Consider the following 14,890-nt stretch of genomic DNA (forward strand, 5'->3'; position numbering starts at 1 on the left):
GACCACAAACTATAGCCAGCTTGTGGTGCAGCAGATGTCAACGGTACACGGACCAGGCCTACGCTAATAAGCAGGATTGAGAGAGCGGCCTGCAACTGTGGTACCATCCTTGACTCCAGATACAAGAAAAGCCAAGCAGTTCATCACAGCCGGTGAGTTGAGGGGAGAACCGATGAGAAACCGAACTGTGTTGAACAAAAGTTGCAAGATGGCAAATCAAGGGAAGTTCAAACAACAGTTAACATTAAGTAAAAACCAATTGCAGAGGGATCTGGCACCACGTGGGTGTTCATTCGAGAGACTCTGGTTGATGCCATGTTTGATGACCTACCGAAACCAGAAGGCCCTAGGAGAAACACAAAGAAAAGGTCAACGTGGTCATTTAGGGGTCTAGCAAAACCCTCCATACATTCAAAGGTCTTTGACCTGCACATTATTGGAAAGCTAAGGGAGATGAATCCTGCATAATGAAAAAAAGAGAAAGAACTGTGAGACTGGCAAGAGTTGGCAAGAGTGAAACCGATGTAGTGTGTTGACCAGAGCGAACCTGACAGAGGGATGTCCACTGTGAACTGTTTAAAAAGGCATTAAGACTAGTGAATGCCACAGAGGAAATAGTTCTCTGGAAAAGCCACAGTGAACCCAACGGGGGGAGGCAACATTCGAGAAGGGTCTGAGTCCAGAAGAGGGGGACCCAGGGGTGAACAACCATCATCGACCGACACACGAATGTAACAGAGAAAACGTGTTTGAATACAAGCCATAGTGAACCCGATGGAGGGTGGCTGATATTCGAGAGGGGTCTGAGCCCAGAAGAGCGGGACCCGGGGGTGAAGAATCATCACCCAAAGTGCAATCCGAAAGGATCTTTGTTTATAATTTTGAACATATCAGGCCCTCAGAAGCAAGAGAGTCAACCACCGAAGGTCCTGATATCGATTGGAACTGTTTGTGGATCTGAGCCCGGAAGAGGGGGATCCAGGGGGTGAAAAGTCATCACCCAAAGAACATTTGGAAAGGAACTTTTTGTTTATTATTTTGAACACATTAGCTCCTCAGAGGCAAGAGACTTTTTTGTAGAAAAGAAACTTAACCACCAGAGGTCCTTATACCTGAGAACGGAACTGCCGTCTCGTGCTGGGAAAGCTCGAGCGTGTGCTGTGCTCAGGAGTCCCACCTTGTCCTGTGATCAAAACATGGCTTATCATTTGTGAACACTTCTTTCTTTCTTGTGAACTCTATCCCACACTCTCTTTGTATTTAGTTGTAAGAATTGGCATTTGTTTTCTTTTTTAGTATAGGCCCTTTTATTTGACAAGACGCCACTAGGACTGCCTTTTTATTGTTTGATGGTTGTAGCTTGCTCCCATCTTAGATTTAGGTTTAGATTATGCGTGTTTCCACCCTACCTACACAGTTTAATGAACACCCTTTACTGTTAATCACTTGTGTCTGTCTTTACTGTTGCCAGCATGAGTTTCTTAAAATAAACACTCCTTTTTCCAAAGAAAACACTCTACTAAGTATATTTATCTTTTAGATTTGCTATTGCAGACATGTTTTTCCTGAATATATTATGCTGGGGCACATTTACATGACCATTCTGGGGCAAATTGTCAGTTAGCATGAGTTGATCAAAACAGTACATTTCTGGAATTAGTGTTTGAATACCGAGAGTGAAGCAGTTCATAATGCACTGTATCGACTTTGGTGCCACATTAATGATAAGTACCTCAAGGATTGAGGGGGGGTGTACATGGACAATATACATGCTGATAGAATGCGCCAAATGTGGTACCATTGAGGGTGCCGTCTGAAATGTAATGATATTTGTTGTATAGGTTGAAATCTTTGGTTGAGTGTATATATGCATATGGACTTTGATGATTTTACATTGTATGATTTTAGATTTTTATATTGAATGATATTATCGATGAATGTTAGTGTAGATGATTTCTTGAAGGGTATTTTATACAGATATAATATAATATATGAGTTGGCTTGTGTATTAAGTAAGATGTATAAGATGTATATGGTGAAAGGTGATATTAATGTTAGTGGTTTGTATGTATATGACATTTTGTAAAAGTTCCTTGTGAACTAAAAACAAATAAATAATAGTAATAATTGCAGACATTACTCTCCAGCAAACAAACACTTTAGATTTCCTACAGGAGGGAATACAATCCTGGGAAAAATTACACTAAGACCTACAAAGTTGAATTGGACATGTAGACCGTGATTGCATAAAAGACGAATGGATGTGTACATTTGCATGGATAAACCTCTAAATGCAACATCAATGAGATTGAATGACCTGAACATGTGCATCTGCCCAATTGTCCTGATTTCAGAGATCAGTTTTCCTATCATTTATGGAACTATAGGGGAAATGAATCGAATGTTTAACATATTTTGGTAGGGTTAGCTTAGAAGACTACATTAAAAAAGTGCATGTTTTTAATATTTGTATAAGAGATACCAATGTCGAATGGTGTTATAAATGTAATTGTAGAATAACACTCTGCTTTATTTTTGGAGAGATTTAATGATGAATTTGTATAGCACAGGAGGCTTTAAAAATGATTAAATACATAAATAAATACATTTTATTAAAACAATTGTTCTGGGTAAAGGCCAAATGTCAGTGTTTTAATTTAGTGCTACAACCAAAACACTTTTCAGAAGTAGTTTTGACTAGATGCTTGTTAAATGCTATCATAGGATGTAATACCCACAATGTATATACTTTTCATATATTTTATATGATTGTTGCTTTAAAGAGTATGTCCTTGTTAAGTACACTGATATAATAATATTGACGTAAAATAATCACATTTAACCCACTGCAACTTATTTTTAGGTAACAAGTTGGTTTAAAAAAGGTATTGATGACTATTTGCAAAAGGGTCTTCTGGGTTCAACACTGACGGAAAATGAAGAGCTGCTTCGTGAATACAAAGACTATGTTCTCAAAGCCAAGGTAAGACGTCTACAAGCTGCTAGTAAAGTCATTGAAACTGAAGAAAAAGAAACATGAGAGAGGTAATGCTGTATAATGCAAGTTAATACCTCAGATGCAAAGTATGGTTACGATATGTAAGGTACATCGTCGTCATGTGAAGTTACTACCATTCTAGCCATCTGTAGTCTCAGGTATTGCAGAAATTACATTTATTGCCAGTTAATATCTCAGATGCCGACCCTAGTTAACCTATGCAAAGTAAAGCCTGACATGTCTCGGTGCTGCCACTGTTTTCCAAAATCAGCCTCAAATGCCTCAGTACAGTAAACTAATGCCAATTTATGGTCCATAGGAACGGTGTAGTTTTCATATGTCTGCCGGGCCCTCATATTCCAAGGGGAGGCTCAAAGGCCTATCATTCACAATATGGTCATGCAATGTAAGATACATGTGCAGGTGATTCCATGATAATCCCAGTACAGCCCCATATTGTTCAGAAATATTATCTAATGCCAGATAATCCATGGTCCTCATTAAAATTGTGCTTATTTAACAACAAACCCAACATGTTTCATTCTCATATAAATAAATATCATGAAGGGAACTTCTTCAGGGGTCTGGTGCTGGGAAAATAATATACAACATATTATACATTTAATTGTTATCTTATTAAACACAATTTAAAGATTTATGGCTTTATAATGTTGTGCCTTATTGTCATTACACCTTATTTGTACATTAAATACACAATATTCTTTTGTCTTCTTTGCTTCATCCATGGGGCCTTCCCATCTCTTACCACTTTTTCATACATATGACAAGCAATTACAAATAGTTTATCTCTTGTCCATCAGAACAACCGAAATCTCATGCCAATTTTGTATCCGCTATCCGCCTATAGAGTGTACCCCAATAAGAACATTACTAATTATGTAAACATTCAGCAACTAAATTACTTGTAAAGTGCCTAGAAACAGAACCAGTGACCCTTCCATGACTTGACTGTTCATCGCGTTCTTCTTCAAGTATTAACACACTCACGGCCCACTGAAATAGAGATAAATCATACAGTGACTGACTGCCCCGCATATACTCTCTCTCACCAAAGCTACATATCATGTAACACATACAAAGCATCCTCTCTTACTTGTATCACCAGCCAGGCGCACACATCGTGCTTGATTCCGTGTAGTGGTGCTGCCGTTTACGTTGGCTAATAATATCTCCCTGTTACACACACACGCGGTACCGTGCCCTGGCATTCAAGCAGGGCACAGCACCATCTTCAACTGCCATCGCCATCAAACGCTCTTACATTCAGCACACCACATTATAACTGCGCACATTGCGTACATCACAGCGTATGCAGGTGCTTTCTTCTCATGGTTTCCAATTGAGAAGTAAATACACATCGAAAGTGTGGGAGCACAGAAATACAAAGTCCCCAAACATTAAAAACATTAAAGGACTTTACTTACAGTTTGTGTCACTCCACACATTCATTAAGGCCTGTCTCGTTACTTTTAGTCAGGAATATTAATTCCTGTTATTTTCTGAGTAGACACGCCTTATCTGCTACATCATCTTTTCCACTTTTGACTCCTTTCAGTCTGTACACAATATTTGCACAGCCGGTTGCTAAAATCCCCATCTTGTTTAATACCGGTGGACACATTTAAAAAGGTACTCACAAACACAGTATTGTCCGATTTTTTTGTCTTTACTTCTGTGTTCCAACAAGTCATTCATATCGTTACATTTAGCCCTTTGTAATGGTCTATTTACTAATTTCCTTGGATAGCCTCTAAAAACAAATCTGTCTACCAGCATTATAGCTTCTCCAGAAAAGCTTCTTGGTAGAAACTATTTCACCTCAATCTCACAAATTGTCTGAACAGGAGGTTATCTTTAGAATATTTTGGGTGCAAACTAGTGTAGCAAAGAAGTGAATTCTCATCACTTGGTTTATGGAATGGCTTCATGCCTAGCACACCTTGGTTTCTATCTATGCAAATGGTCACATTGAGAAAGTTAATTTCTTTATTGCTCAAATTTGCTGCAAATAGTAGGAACCTATGTTGGCTATTTAGCCATGTAACAAAATATTTACCTAGGCCCTCACTTCCTTTCCAAATAATAACATGTCATTAATATAAAGTTTCCATACTGGAATGTTTTTTATATGGATTTTCATTGCTGTGGATCTTAGTTTCTTCTTGAAACTCGACATAAAGGTTGCCTTTCCGTGAATCTGGAGATAGAACTTGTCAAGAAACACAAAGTAATTTTCTGTGAGCGTCATTTCCATGCACCATAGAATAATAGACAAAAAATCAGACAATATTGTGTTTCTGAGCAACTTTTCAAATTTGTCAAACGACATTCAAATAAATTCTATTGAAAAAATGGAAAATAGCGCAAGGTGGTAAAGCTTCGCTTGAGAAGCCATTATTCGCTTATGAAAGAAGCAAAAATCTCAGAGATCAGATTATAAGGAATGATATCAGAATCAAAAAAAGAACCCAAGTCGAAACTGTCAGAAATATGGGGTGTCAAGCAACTATGTGGCCATGCCCAAGGCGGCCACTGAAAATGTTGTGCACAGACTAAAAGGAGTCCAGAAGTGAGTATAGGTCTGCCCAGGCTGTGAAAACAAATGGAGTTCACTAACTGCAAATATAGTGGTTTATGCAATATGGTGCCCCTGCGATCAGCTATACATCTGCAAAATTGAAAGAAAAGTGAGGGTTAGAATTATGGAGCAAAAAATTTGCATCAGGAAAAAGTGCATTTTAGATAAACAGCACAACATAGATGAATTGAGGTGGATGGTGTTTTATCGTGTCAAAGGTGGAAAACATGATGTAGCAGATAAAACATGTCAACTCAGAAAAGAACAAAATGTAATATTCCTGACTAAAAGTAACGGGACAGGCCTTAATAAGTATATTGAGTGGTACAAACTGTAATTAACAATGTTCTCCAATGGTTGGGGAAACTGTAGGATGTATTTACTTCTCGATTGTAAAACATGAGACTTCAGAAGAAAGCACCTGCATATGATGTGTGCGCCTCTCTGGTGATACACGCAAGAGAGGATGCTTTGTATGTGTTACATGACATTTAGCTTTGGTGAGAGAGAGTGTATGTAGTTCAAAAAAGGTAGCTGGCGCTTCTCTCCAGAAAGAACATGGCATGATAACCTGTTCTGAGGTGAGAGTTTGCAGCACACACTTTTTGCTCACTGTGCCTTTCACAGATGGGAAATATACATTTGCATATCAGTCTTTGTCCCGCCCACATGGGCAGTCCAGCACCGAAATGCTATGGCAATTCCACTCTGAACAAGAGTACCAAAAGCAACCCCATAGACATGTTTCAGCCTTGTTGGGCCTCATCAGTGAGGTGAAGCTTTGCCTCTCTGAGCACAGTGAGCAGGGAGTCCACGTCTGGTTGCCCCCAGGTAACTCAGGGTGACCAACCCCAAGATCCTTCCAAATATTTCAAAAAAGGTAGCTGGCGCTCCTCTCCAGAAAGAACATGGCATGATAACCTGTTCTGAGGTGAGAGTTTGCAGCACACACTTTTTGCTCACTGTGCCTTTCACAGATGGGAAATATCCATTTGCATATCAGTCTTTGTCCCGCCCACATTGGCAGTCCACCACCGAAATGCTAAAAGTCCACAGAGAGTGTATGTAGGGCAGTCTGTCACTGTACGATTGATCTCTATTTCAGTGGCTCATGAGTGCTTTACTACTTGAACAGATACACAACAGACATTCAATCATGTAAGTGCACTGGTTCTGTTTCTAGGTACTTTACAAGTAAACTATTTCGTGAACATTTGCATAATTAGTAATGCTCTAATTGGTATACACTCTACAGGAGGATGGTGGTTACAAAATTGCCATGAGATTTACGTTGTTCTGAAGGACAAGAGATACACTATGTATGCCATGTGTATGGAAAAATGGCAAAAGATGGGAAAGCGGTGTGGATGAAGCAAAGTAGACAAAAGAATATTGTGTATTTAATGTTCAAATATGGTGTAATGTCAATAAGGCTCAACATTTTGAAGCTATAAATTATTGAATTGTGTTGAATAAGATAAACAATAAATGTATAATATCTTGTATATTCTTTTCCCAGCATCAAACCCCTGAAGAATTTCCCCTAATAATAGTTATTTATATGGGAATGAAACACATTGGGTTCATTGTTGAAGAAGCACAATTTTGATCAGGACCATGTAGTGGGATTTGGCAAATTGGAAATAGTAGGATAGTTGAGTAGGAACTAGGCTGTGCCACAGTTATTCTGTTGAGTGCACTATGTAGTAGAAAACTTGTTAGAGTGTTTATGGGGTTGAATGAATTGACTGGAAACAATTGTGAGAATGCTCTGAGTAGGATGTTAGTTTTAATCATGGTATAAATATATATGGAATCATTTTGGTAATAGGAATGTCGCAATAGCATTCTTTAGACTGCCACGGGTTATCAGATGTCTGCACTAGCACTTTAGAAAGGAGAGGGGACAACATACAAAGTGGTGAGTCATGTCAGCAATATTGCAATTAGTTTAGCATCCCTTTGATTTATAATGTGTGTTGCTGGAATTTGTACCGACAATTTAGTTATATGTGTCAATAATGAATTAAACTATATATTTTTTGTACATGCTAAACCACGGTATAGAGTATATTGTATGGGTCCTGTTACAAAGATTTAATGCATTTTAACAGAAATCTTGGAGTAAGATTTGCATTCCAGATTTAACTCTAAATGGTTGAATTTGGTTGGAAATATGTATGATGCCAAGACCAGGAATTAAAGGTTGAGCTGGTGTTATGCTCCTTTTGTTAATCACTTACATTATGTATTTCTATGCAAACATATTTTAGCGGCTTATAATGAAGCCATTTAAGTGTTAGCTCCACTTCTATTGTCAATTGTCTGTGTGACGCCCATGACATTTTGTAAAAAAATGTTGTATTTGTCCTTGTAGCAAGGCTTGAGCAACTGATTCCTGGTCCAGCTATTCTGAGTGTGGGACTGTGTTGTGTACTTTGTGTCAGCCAGTGACCTGGCAAGCTGATTTCAAAGATATCACTTGAAGCAATACCACATCGGGATGTGATGTCATGTGACCCATGACACCGTTGATATCAAAGGAAGCCTCAAATGTACAGATGCTGCCATTATATTTCAAGTGCAGACTCAAATGTGTTGGCAATGGCATTGAGTGCCAGTAAATGTCTCAGATGCATAGTATTGTCACAATGTAAAAGGTACATTCTCACATGTGCATAGACTATCATCATTGGACAACTGCAGTCTCAAATATTGCAGTAATGCTCTCCAATGCCAGTACATTTCTCAGATGCCTGGTATAGTCAACGTAGGCGAGGTACAGTCTGATATGTCCAGGTGCTGCTCTTATATGCCAAGAGCAGCCTCAGAGGCCCCAGTAAATACATCCAATGCCAGTGCATGCCCTGTTTGCATGGTATAGTCTCCATATGTAATGTGTAGCATCACATGTGAAGCCAGTATATTCCAGGTGGAGCCTCAAAGGCCTACCATGCATAATATGGGCACCGTATGCAATGCACATGTGCAGGTGCCACCTTCAAATGCCAAAGGGCTCCGACAGGTTATCTCATTAGGCATCTGACTGAGAGGAGACCAGGGGTGGGAAGTGCAGAATGCAAACCTAACTCTCGGGGCCATGTTTGCTTTCAGTTCCATGGCACTACCTCTATGGTCTCTGAGCCAGAGGTTGCAAGGGTGGCACTGCGGGCCACACAAAATGGCTCGCAGCTCACATATTCTGCCATGGATGGAACACTGTACAACAGGGCTAAGTGCTAAAGTTGGTGCTCTTTTACTGCAATTATCAGACACGTATTAAATGAAATCTATGCTTTTTCAGATGCGGATATATCATCCAGCACGATCTAAGTTGGGCTGGTGAAGGAATTACTAAAATACCAACCTGTCCCTCTTATCCCCTCTGCTAGCTCCCTTCCTCCCATGCCTCTCCAACTAGGCTAGTGATCCCTTTCCTGCATTGCTGACCATTCATTGGGGCTAAGTTTGTCTTCGTATTATCACCACCGTTTCCAGTAGCTCTTTATTGGAATGCTCAGTGACAGTCCCTTTGACTTTGAAGGTTTTTTGGTTGCCTTTTCCTTAGTCCCTACACCGCCCACTCCCCACCTTACCTGAGACTGGGATATCTGGCCCCCACTGTTTCCTCCCCTGGTTACTTGTAGATTCATTGCTGACTACTGCCCTGCCTCCCCCGTTGTTAGGTCCCCACTCCCTTGTTTTTATGCTTGCTAACTTTATTTTTCCCCCATGATTGTAAAGCGCTTCATTGCTTCCCGATGCTAAGCCCGCGCTCAATAAATACCCTAATCATCATCATCATCATCATCATCATCATCATCATCACAATAATAATAATAATGATAATAATACATAGGTCTGCTCATCAACTTTGAGTGTGGCCTATAATAATTCCCCACGTCAGGGGATGTACATGGGCAGCTAATGGCCCACCAGCCCGAGTCCAGACTGGCCCGAGTGAAGCAAGGGCTTCAGCAAGGTCTGGGGGCCATTACAGGCCCTGGTACACCCCTGACAAGCGGGTGATAGTTATTTCCACCCGGGCTCTCTCTCGGGTGCAATTAGTTCTATTTATAATTTTTTAACGGTACACTAGCTCTGCACGTATTGGGCGTGCCCAATCTCTCATGAAAAAAGAAATAAAACCAAAATGGTCACCACCATAGTAAATAAAAACGGGACTGAGTCCCTTTCCTATGTCTTTGGCAGGGACCGAGAATGGGGATGGAGTGCTGCGACAGGATCAGAAAGCTCCAGTCAGCAGGTAAATGGGTAGGGCGGGATGGGGTGGGGTAGCGGGTGCGCCATATCTTTTGGTTTTAGGGCTGGGTCCGGGGCGGGGAGGGAAGAAGAAAGAGTTGGGGGAGTTAAGGAAAAACACATGATAGCAGCCCAGGAAAGGGCTCAGGTGGCTGATGAAACGAGTGAAGTACACTAGCAGTTCATGACGCGTTTCCCGCCGCCTGATTGGCTGAGCTCCCTTCATCGATGTGAATAGGTATTAGCCTGTACAACATGCTCTGCATTTCCAGAGTAATTGGGAGTGGGGCTAGCTCCTTAATGACCTCAACTCTGGCATGTGCCCAAAAGTGGGAATGGAATGCCACTGAGGACTCAGTTACCATTTTACCCATCACAGCTGTCCCCCGATTATGGGATGCTGGACAATGCTCTATACATGGATTTCCTAGTGGCAGTGGCAGAAGTTTCTTGCAGGACCATGAGCCGCGGGTGAGACCATAGGAATTTCCTTCTGAGAGAGTCATGGTCCTGTTTGATGTGCCACAATGTTCTCCTCCTTTTCAGAACTTGTTTAACATTTACGCTGAGCAGCTGGTCGGTTTTCACAGCTACTTAGCCCTGTCCATGCATTCGTGTGCAATTGTATGTTGTGCTGCGGTAGGCGAGGATGCATTTGATGGACAGTGCCTGGTTGGAACTGACATCCTTGAAAATCACCTGTGCGTACATGAGTTACATTTAGCTTGATGTTTGCTTTTTGTGCCCAGCCTCTGGCCATTGCTTTCAAGAGATGACACTGAGATCACAGTAAAAATGAGAAAGGGCTCGAGAAATCCATAACAAAGCAAAAAGATGTCTGACTTTTTGATTTTTTATAGTGAAAAGCTTTTGTATGTTGAAAATGAAGGACAATAGTATGTTTCTAGAGCTATTGATCGCACCATTAATTGCCTAGACTCAGGAATGATAACTTTCAGACCTGCCAGAGTGGGACTGCCTTAGTCTGTTTCTGGGGATCTTTGGAAGGGATGGTTTCAGCTCTTTGGCTTCTAGAAGCCCGCACGGCGAATCTTAGGACTTCTAGTTTTAGGCTATCCAGCATTACGTAGGCTTAAAAGTGCAATTGCCAGTTTCAGGTCTTCGGTAGTTCAGGGCCAGTGTATCTTGGGGCATGCACATTCTGACTGTGACGCTAACAGGCCTCACAACATCAGGAAGGAACACTGTAGGTTATAGATCCACGTCGGTCAGTGCCTTGGGATGGTGTCCCCTTGGCAAATGGAGTTTTTGGATGCGTGGAATCCAGCACGATCATATCAATGAAGATGGAACATTTAGATTCCAGTGCCTGGGTTTCCATTTGCTCAACACAGTTCATCCTGGGGTAAGTAGTTTCTGGAGGGGTGATTTCTAGCATGACAGCATCAAGATGGCTGTAAAGTGCATATTTCGGATCTAGTTTCTCCGATACCTCAGCACAGTTTACTTTGGAAGAGGTAGTTTATTGCTCATTGATATCCAGCCAAAATGCACCTGGATTCAGGAAGGTCGGAACATGCCCTTAGCCCTTCTAGCAGCACAGTAGAGTGCGTCTTGGGAAATGTAGTTTCTGTCTGCATGGCTTCCTGCATCACAGCATAAGGAAGGTTGCATGGTGCACATTCTGATTCCAGGTTTTCCAGGCGCTCAGCATTGTGCACCTTGGGAGATGTTTTAACTGACCACTAGGTATCCAACGTCAAAGTTCCTTAGGAAACCACTAGAATGGGGGGACAGTCCCGTTTGTTTCGGTTTTTCTCTAGGGCTGTATATGAAAAATGATACTGATTACTCATAATGTCCAACTTCTCAGCCATGGACTGACAGCCCCTGATTTCCTCTGCTAGGCACAGTTCTAACCCCTCATAGCACCTCATGCTAATCAGTGAGTCAAAACAAGTAGCCGGAAAGTGGGGAAGAATGTGAACTGTTCATATAACTGTGGAATATAGTTCAGTGGAAATTGTAAAAGTGTTTTTAGAGAAATATTTTTAGCACCATTAATTATGTGGAGGTTGCGAGACCCATGCCTATCCTTGGTCTGAGTAGGTGCAATATTTGTTTTTCTCTGGAAAACTGGAAGTGGTGATTTCAGCTCTGCATCATTCTACAGTCCGGTGCAATGCATCTTGGAGGATGTAGTTTCTGGCTTCATTGTATCCATCATTGGGAAGCAAATTCGGCTTCCAGCTCTCCTAGATGTTCAGTACCGTCCATCTTGGCCCATGCAGGTTCTAGCTGCCAGAAAGCTAACTTCACAAAAGGAAAGTTTAAAAGTATAAGGTCTGGTTCCAGTAAATCAGCACAGTACATCTCAGTGGGTGCAGTTTCCCCCTGCATAGTATTCAGCACGTCAGCAGCGGGAAGATTTGTCAAGCCTGGTTCCAGGTCTTCCATGCGCTGGGTACAGGCCATCCTGGAAAAAGTAGCTTCTAGCTCAGTGTTATCCTGCATAAGAGCATTAGGAAGGTTGAACATGTAAATACCTCTTTCAGGTCTTTTTACTAGCTGGGTACAGTGGATTGGTTGAGTGATTGTGCTTTTACAGTGCGTATGATAAATTATAGGAAATAATAAAGTAGAGGTAACCCCATCATGAGAACTTGTCCAGCAATTTACTTGCCTCCAAAGCATGGGTGGCGCCAGCAGCTGGCTTGGGAGCCCTCCCACTTTGAGGCAGAAGTCATCACTCTGCGGCGACGCCCAGTGCATGGCTCCAGTAGCAAAGGGTGCATGGGAAAGAAGCGGCAAAATGTCCTCCTCAGCGGAGGCGTTGCTAGGGGGTTTTTGGTTGTAGCCCTGGATAGAAGCTCAGGGGCTATCTAGCGCCAAGTCCCGCCAGTCCCCAACATTAGCGTAGCCCCAGATCTTTTCCAGACCTAGCAACACCCCTTCTCCTCGGGGAGCACAATCATCAACGTTACAGCGGCAGGAGCAAACGTACAGTGGCAGAGGACAATCTTTGTCAAACTAAGTAGCCTCTGAATTGGGGTGAAAGATGATTCGGAGGCTATTTGACAAAGATGCTAATCATTGCAGGTTGTAAGGAAATTGGAATAGCTATTCAGCCTCCTGGGCTCCAAGACAAGGGGCTAGGGGTTCTGTTAGCACAATGGGTTTAATCGCTCCACTTACCTAAAGCTTTAAAACTGCCACCCAGCTCCCCAAATTGGGAGGCTGGCTCTGCCCCTGCTCAAAAGGGAGTTCTGTGATCTACCACCAATTGAGACAAATGTGCAACCCACAAGCCCTGCCCCAAAGCACACCAATCCAGCCCCCCACTGTTTGAGGTTCTGCGAGTAGTTTAGGATCAGACCTCGGATGAGTGCGCATGAGTTGAACCGTACAAGGCAGGAGGAGGCCGTCGGTCATCGGGGAAACCAATGAATGGTCGCATTCTCCAAATTTCCCCCTCTTGAGCAACCAGTGGACCTTGGTACACCTTCTGCTGGCGTCACTGCTTTATTTCCCTCCACCGCCCTTTGATAATAAGTGTGTTTTCTTTTTTTTGTGCAGATGAAATTGCTCTGGTACCGAGCTAAAGAATAATTCTCAGTCACATCTTTAAAACAATGATCTCCCCTCTCAAGCCTTCCACTCTCCCTTTCTTCCCATCCATAATTATGGCTGTCAGGTCATTCTCGAAATCTTTTCCGAAAAGGCGCATTTCCCTTTTTATTGGTGCTAAATGTATCTAACTCGGATGGACAAAGCGCTAAGACAGCCCTGCCGGGGTTGTGAACCTTGCCTGCACGCTACGCATGTTCGCGTACTGTACATTTATGTGAGACATTAATAAAATGTAAGGTTGTTGTGCTCGCTTTCCAGGGAGCCTTTTTCAAACTTGGCAGATTCGGATTTCTGACATGCAACCGCTTCCAAATGTTTGTTGGGGGTCTAGGAAAGTAAGTAAGTAGAAGGGCGTTGCCGTCTGTATCTTCTTGAGCATGGCTTCAACATGCTTCAACGTGCCTGGACTCACCATGAGATGAGTTCCAGACATACCCCCGCAGCGGCAAACACCTCTCTCCGGCTGTGTCTCCTTTCAATAGCTACAGTTAAGTCCCACATAAATGTGATCTTTACACATAGCTTCACCACCTTTTCCTTCTCATGCCTCCCTGAGCTTCTTATCCATCCCTCTACCTCATCCCAAATATCCACCGACTTTGCTCCTCCCTCCCACTACTGAATGCTCTATCATACTCTTCCTATGCCTCTCTGACAGGTAAAAAGCACTTCGAGGCCATAACCTGTGGGACTAGGTGCTATACAAATTCAAGATGACATAACATACAGAAACATCACCTGTGGGGCACTGCCTGCCAAATCTGAAACAGTCACTGTTTTAAGCTTAAACCATGTCTTCCCTCGCGTCCCCATATTAAGGAGTTCAGGATCCAGTCAGACTCTGATTGCTACGAAATTGACAGAGGATGAAAGAAACTAATTATGGTGAAGATGCAGGTATCAGAAGCACTCATCGGGATGGCCCTGGGAACTCGCTGGTCGCGATTCAAGGCCAGTCTGTCAAGTTTCACATCAGTGTTTTAATGCAAGTTGACATTGGAAAAACCTTTTCTGTTCCGATGTGCTGTGTCTAGCTTTCTTTCAGCAGGCTGCTGTCTCCGAGCAACCAGGATGTTTATTTCATAGGTATCATCGGAAGCGCCAGTGTTTCAGGGAAGCCCTGATGAGTTCCATGTGTTGCTCTCCAGGCACGAGAGAGAATGCCAGCCTCACTGTTGAAAGCCCATTGATACACATTAGATGAAGTGCACCAATGCCGGGGTCAGTTTGCACCAGTGAAGGGACGTTTTGCAACAAAACTGTGCGATAATGACATTTGCACGAATGGACAGGGCAAAAGCGGCATTTTACACTATTGGGCAGTGCAGATATTAGTGGCAAATTGCCTGGCAAACGAGCAAAGTATTTACTATGGTGGTGGCCATTTTGTTTTTATTTCTTTTATCAGTGGAGATTGGGCTCGCACAATACGTGCAGAG

At 42.3% G+C, this 14,890-nt stretch overlaps 1 protein-coding gene across 1 annotated transcript in view; it reads left to right on the plus strand.

Annotated features, from left to right (window-relative positions):
* The window catches only part of CCDC141 (coiled-coil domain containing 141), a 676,030-nt gene that overhangs the window by 227,151 nt on the left and 433,989 nt on the right, over positions 1–14,890 (plus strand). The window contains exon 6 of the mRNA XM_069616100.1: positions 2,864–2,983. Within this exon, the coding sequence (XP_069472201.1) occupies positions 2,864–2,983 (120 nt within the window). The remainder of the gene's footprint in view (positions 1–2,863; positions 2,984–14,890) is intronic.

The sequence above is a fragment of the Ambystoma mexicanum genome, chromosome 9 (assembly GCF_040938575.1).
Source record: "Ambystoma mexicanum isolate Mex_15411 chromosome 9, UKY_AmexF1_1, whole genome shotgun sequence".
NCBI lineage: Eukaryota > Metazoa > Chordata > Amphibia > Caudata > Ambystomatidae > Ambystoma > Ambystoma mexicanum.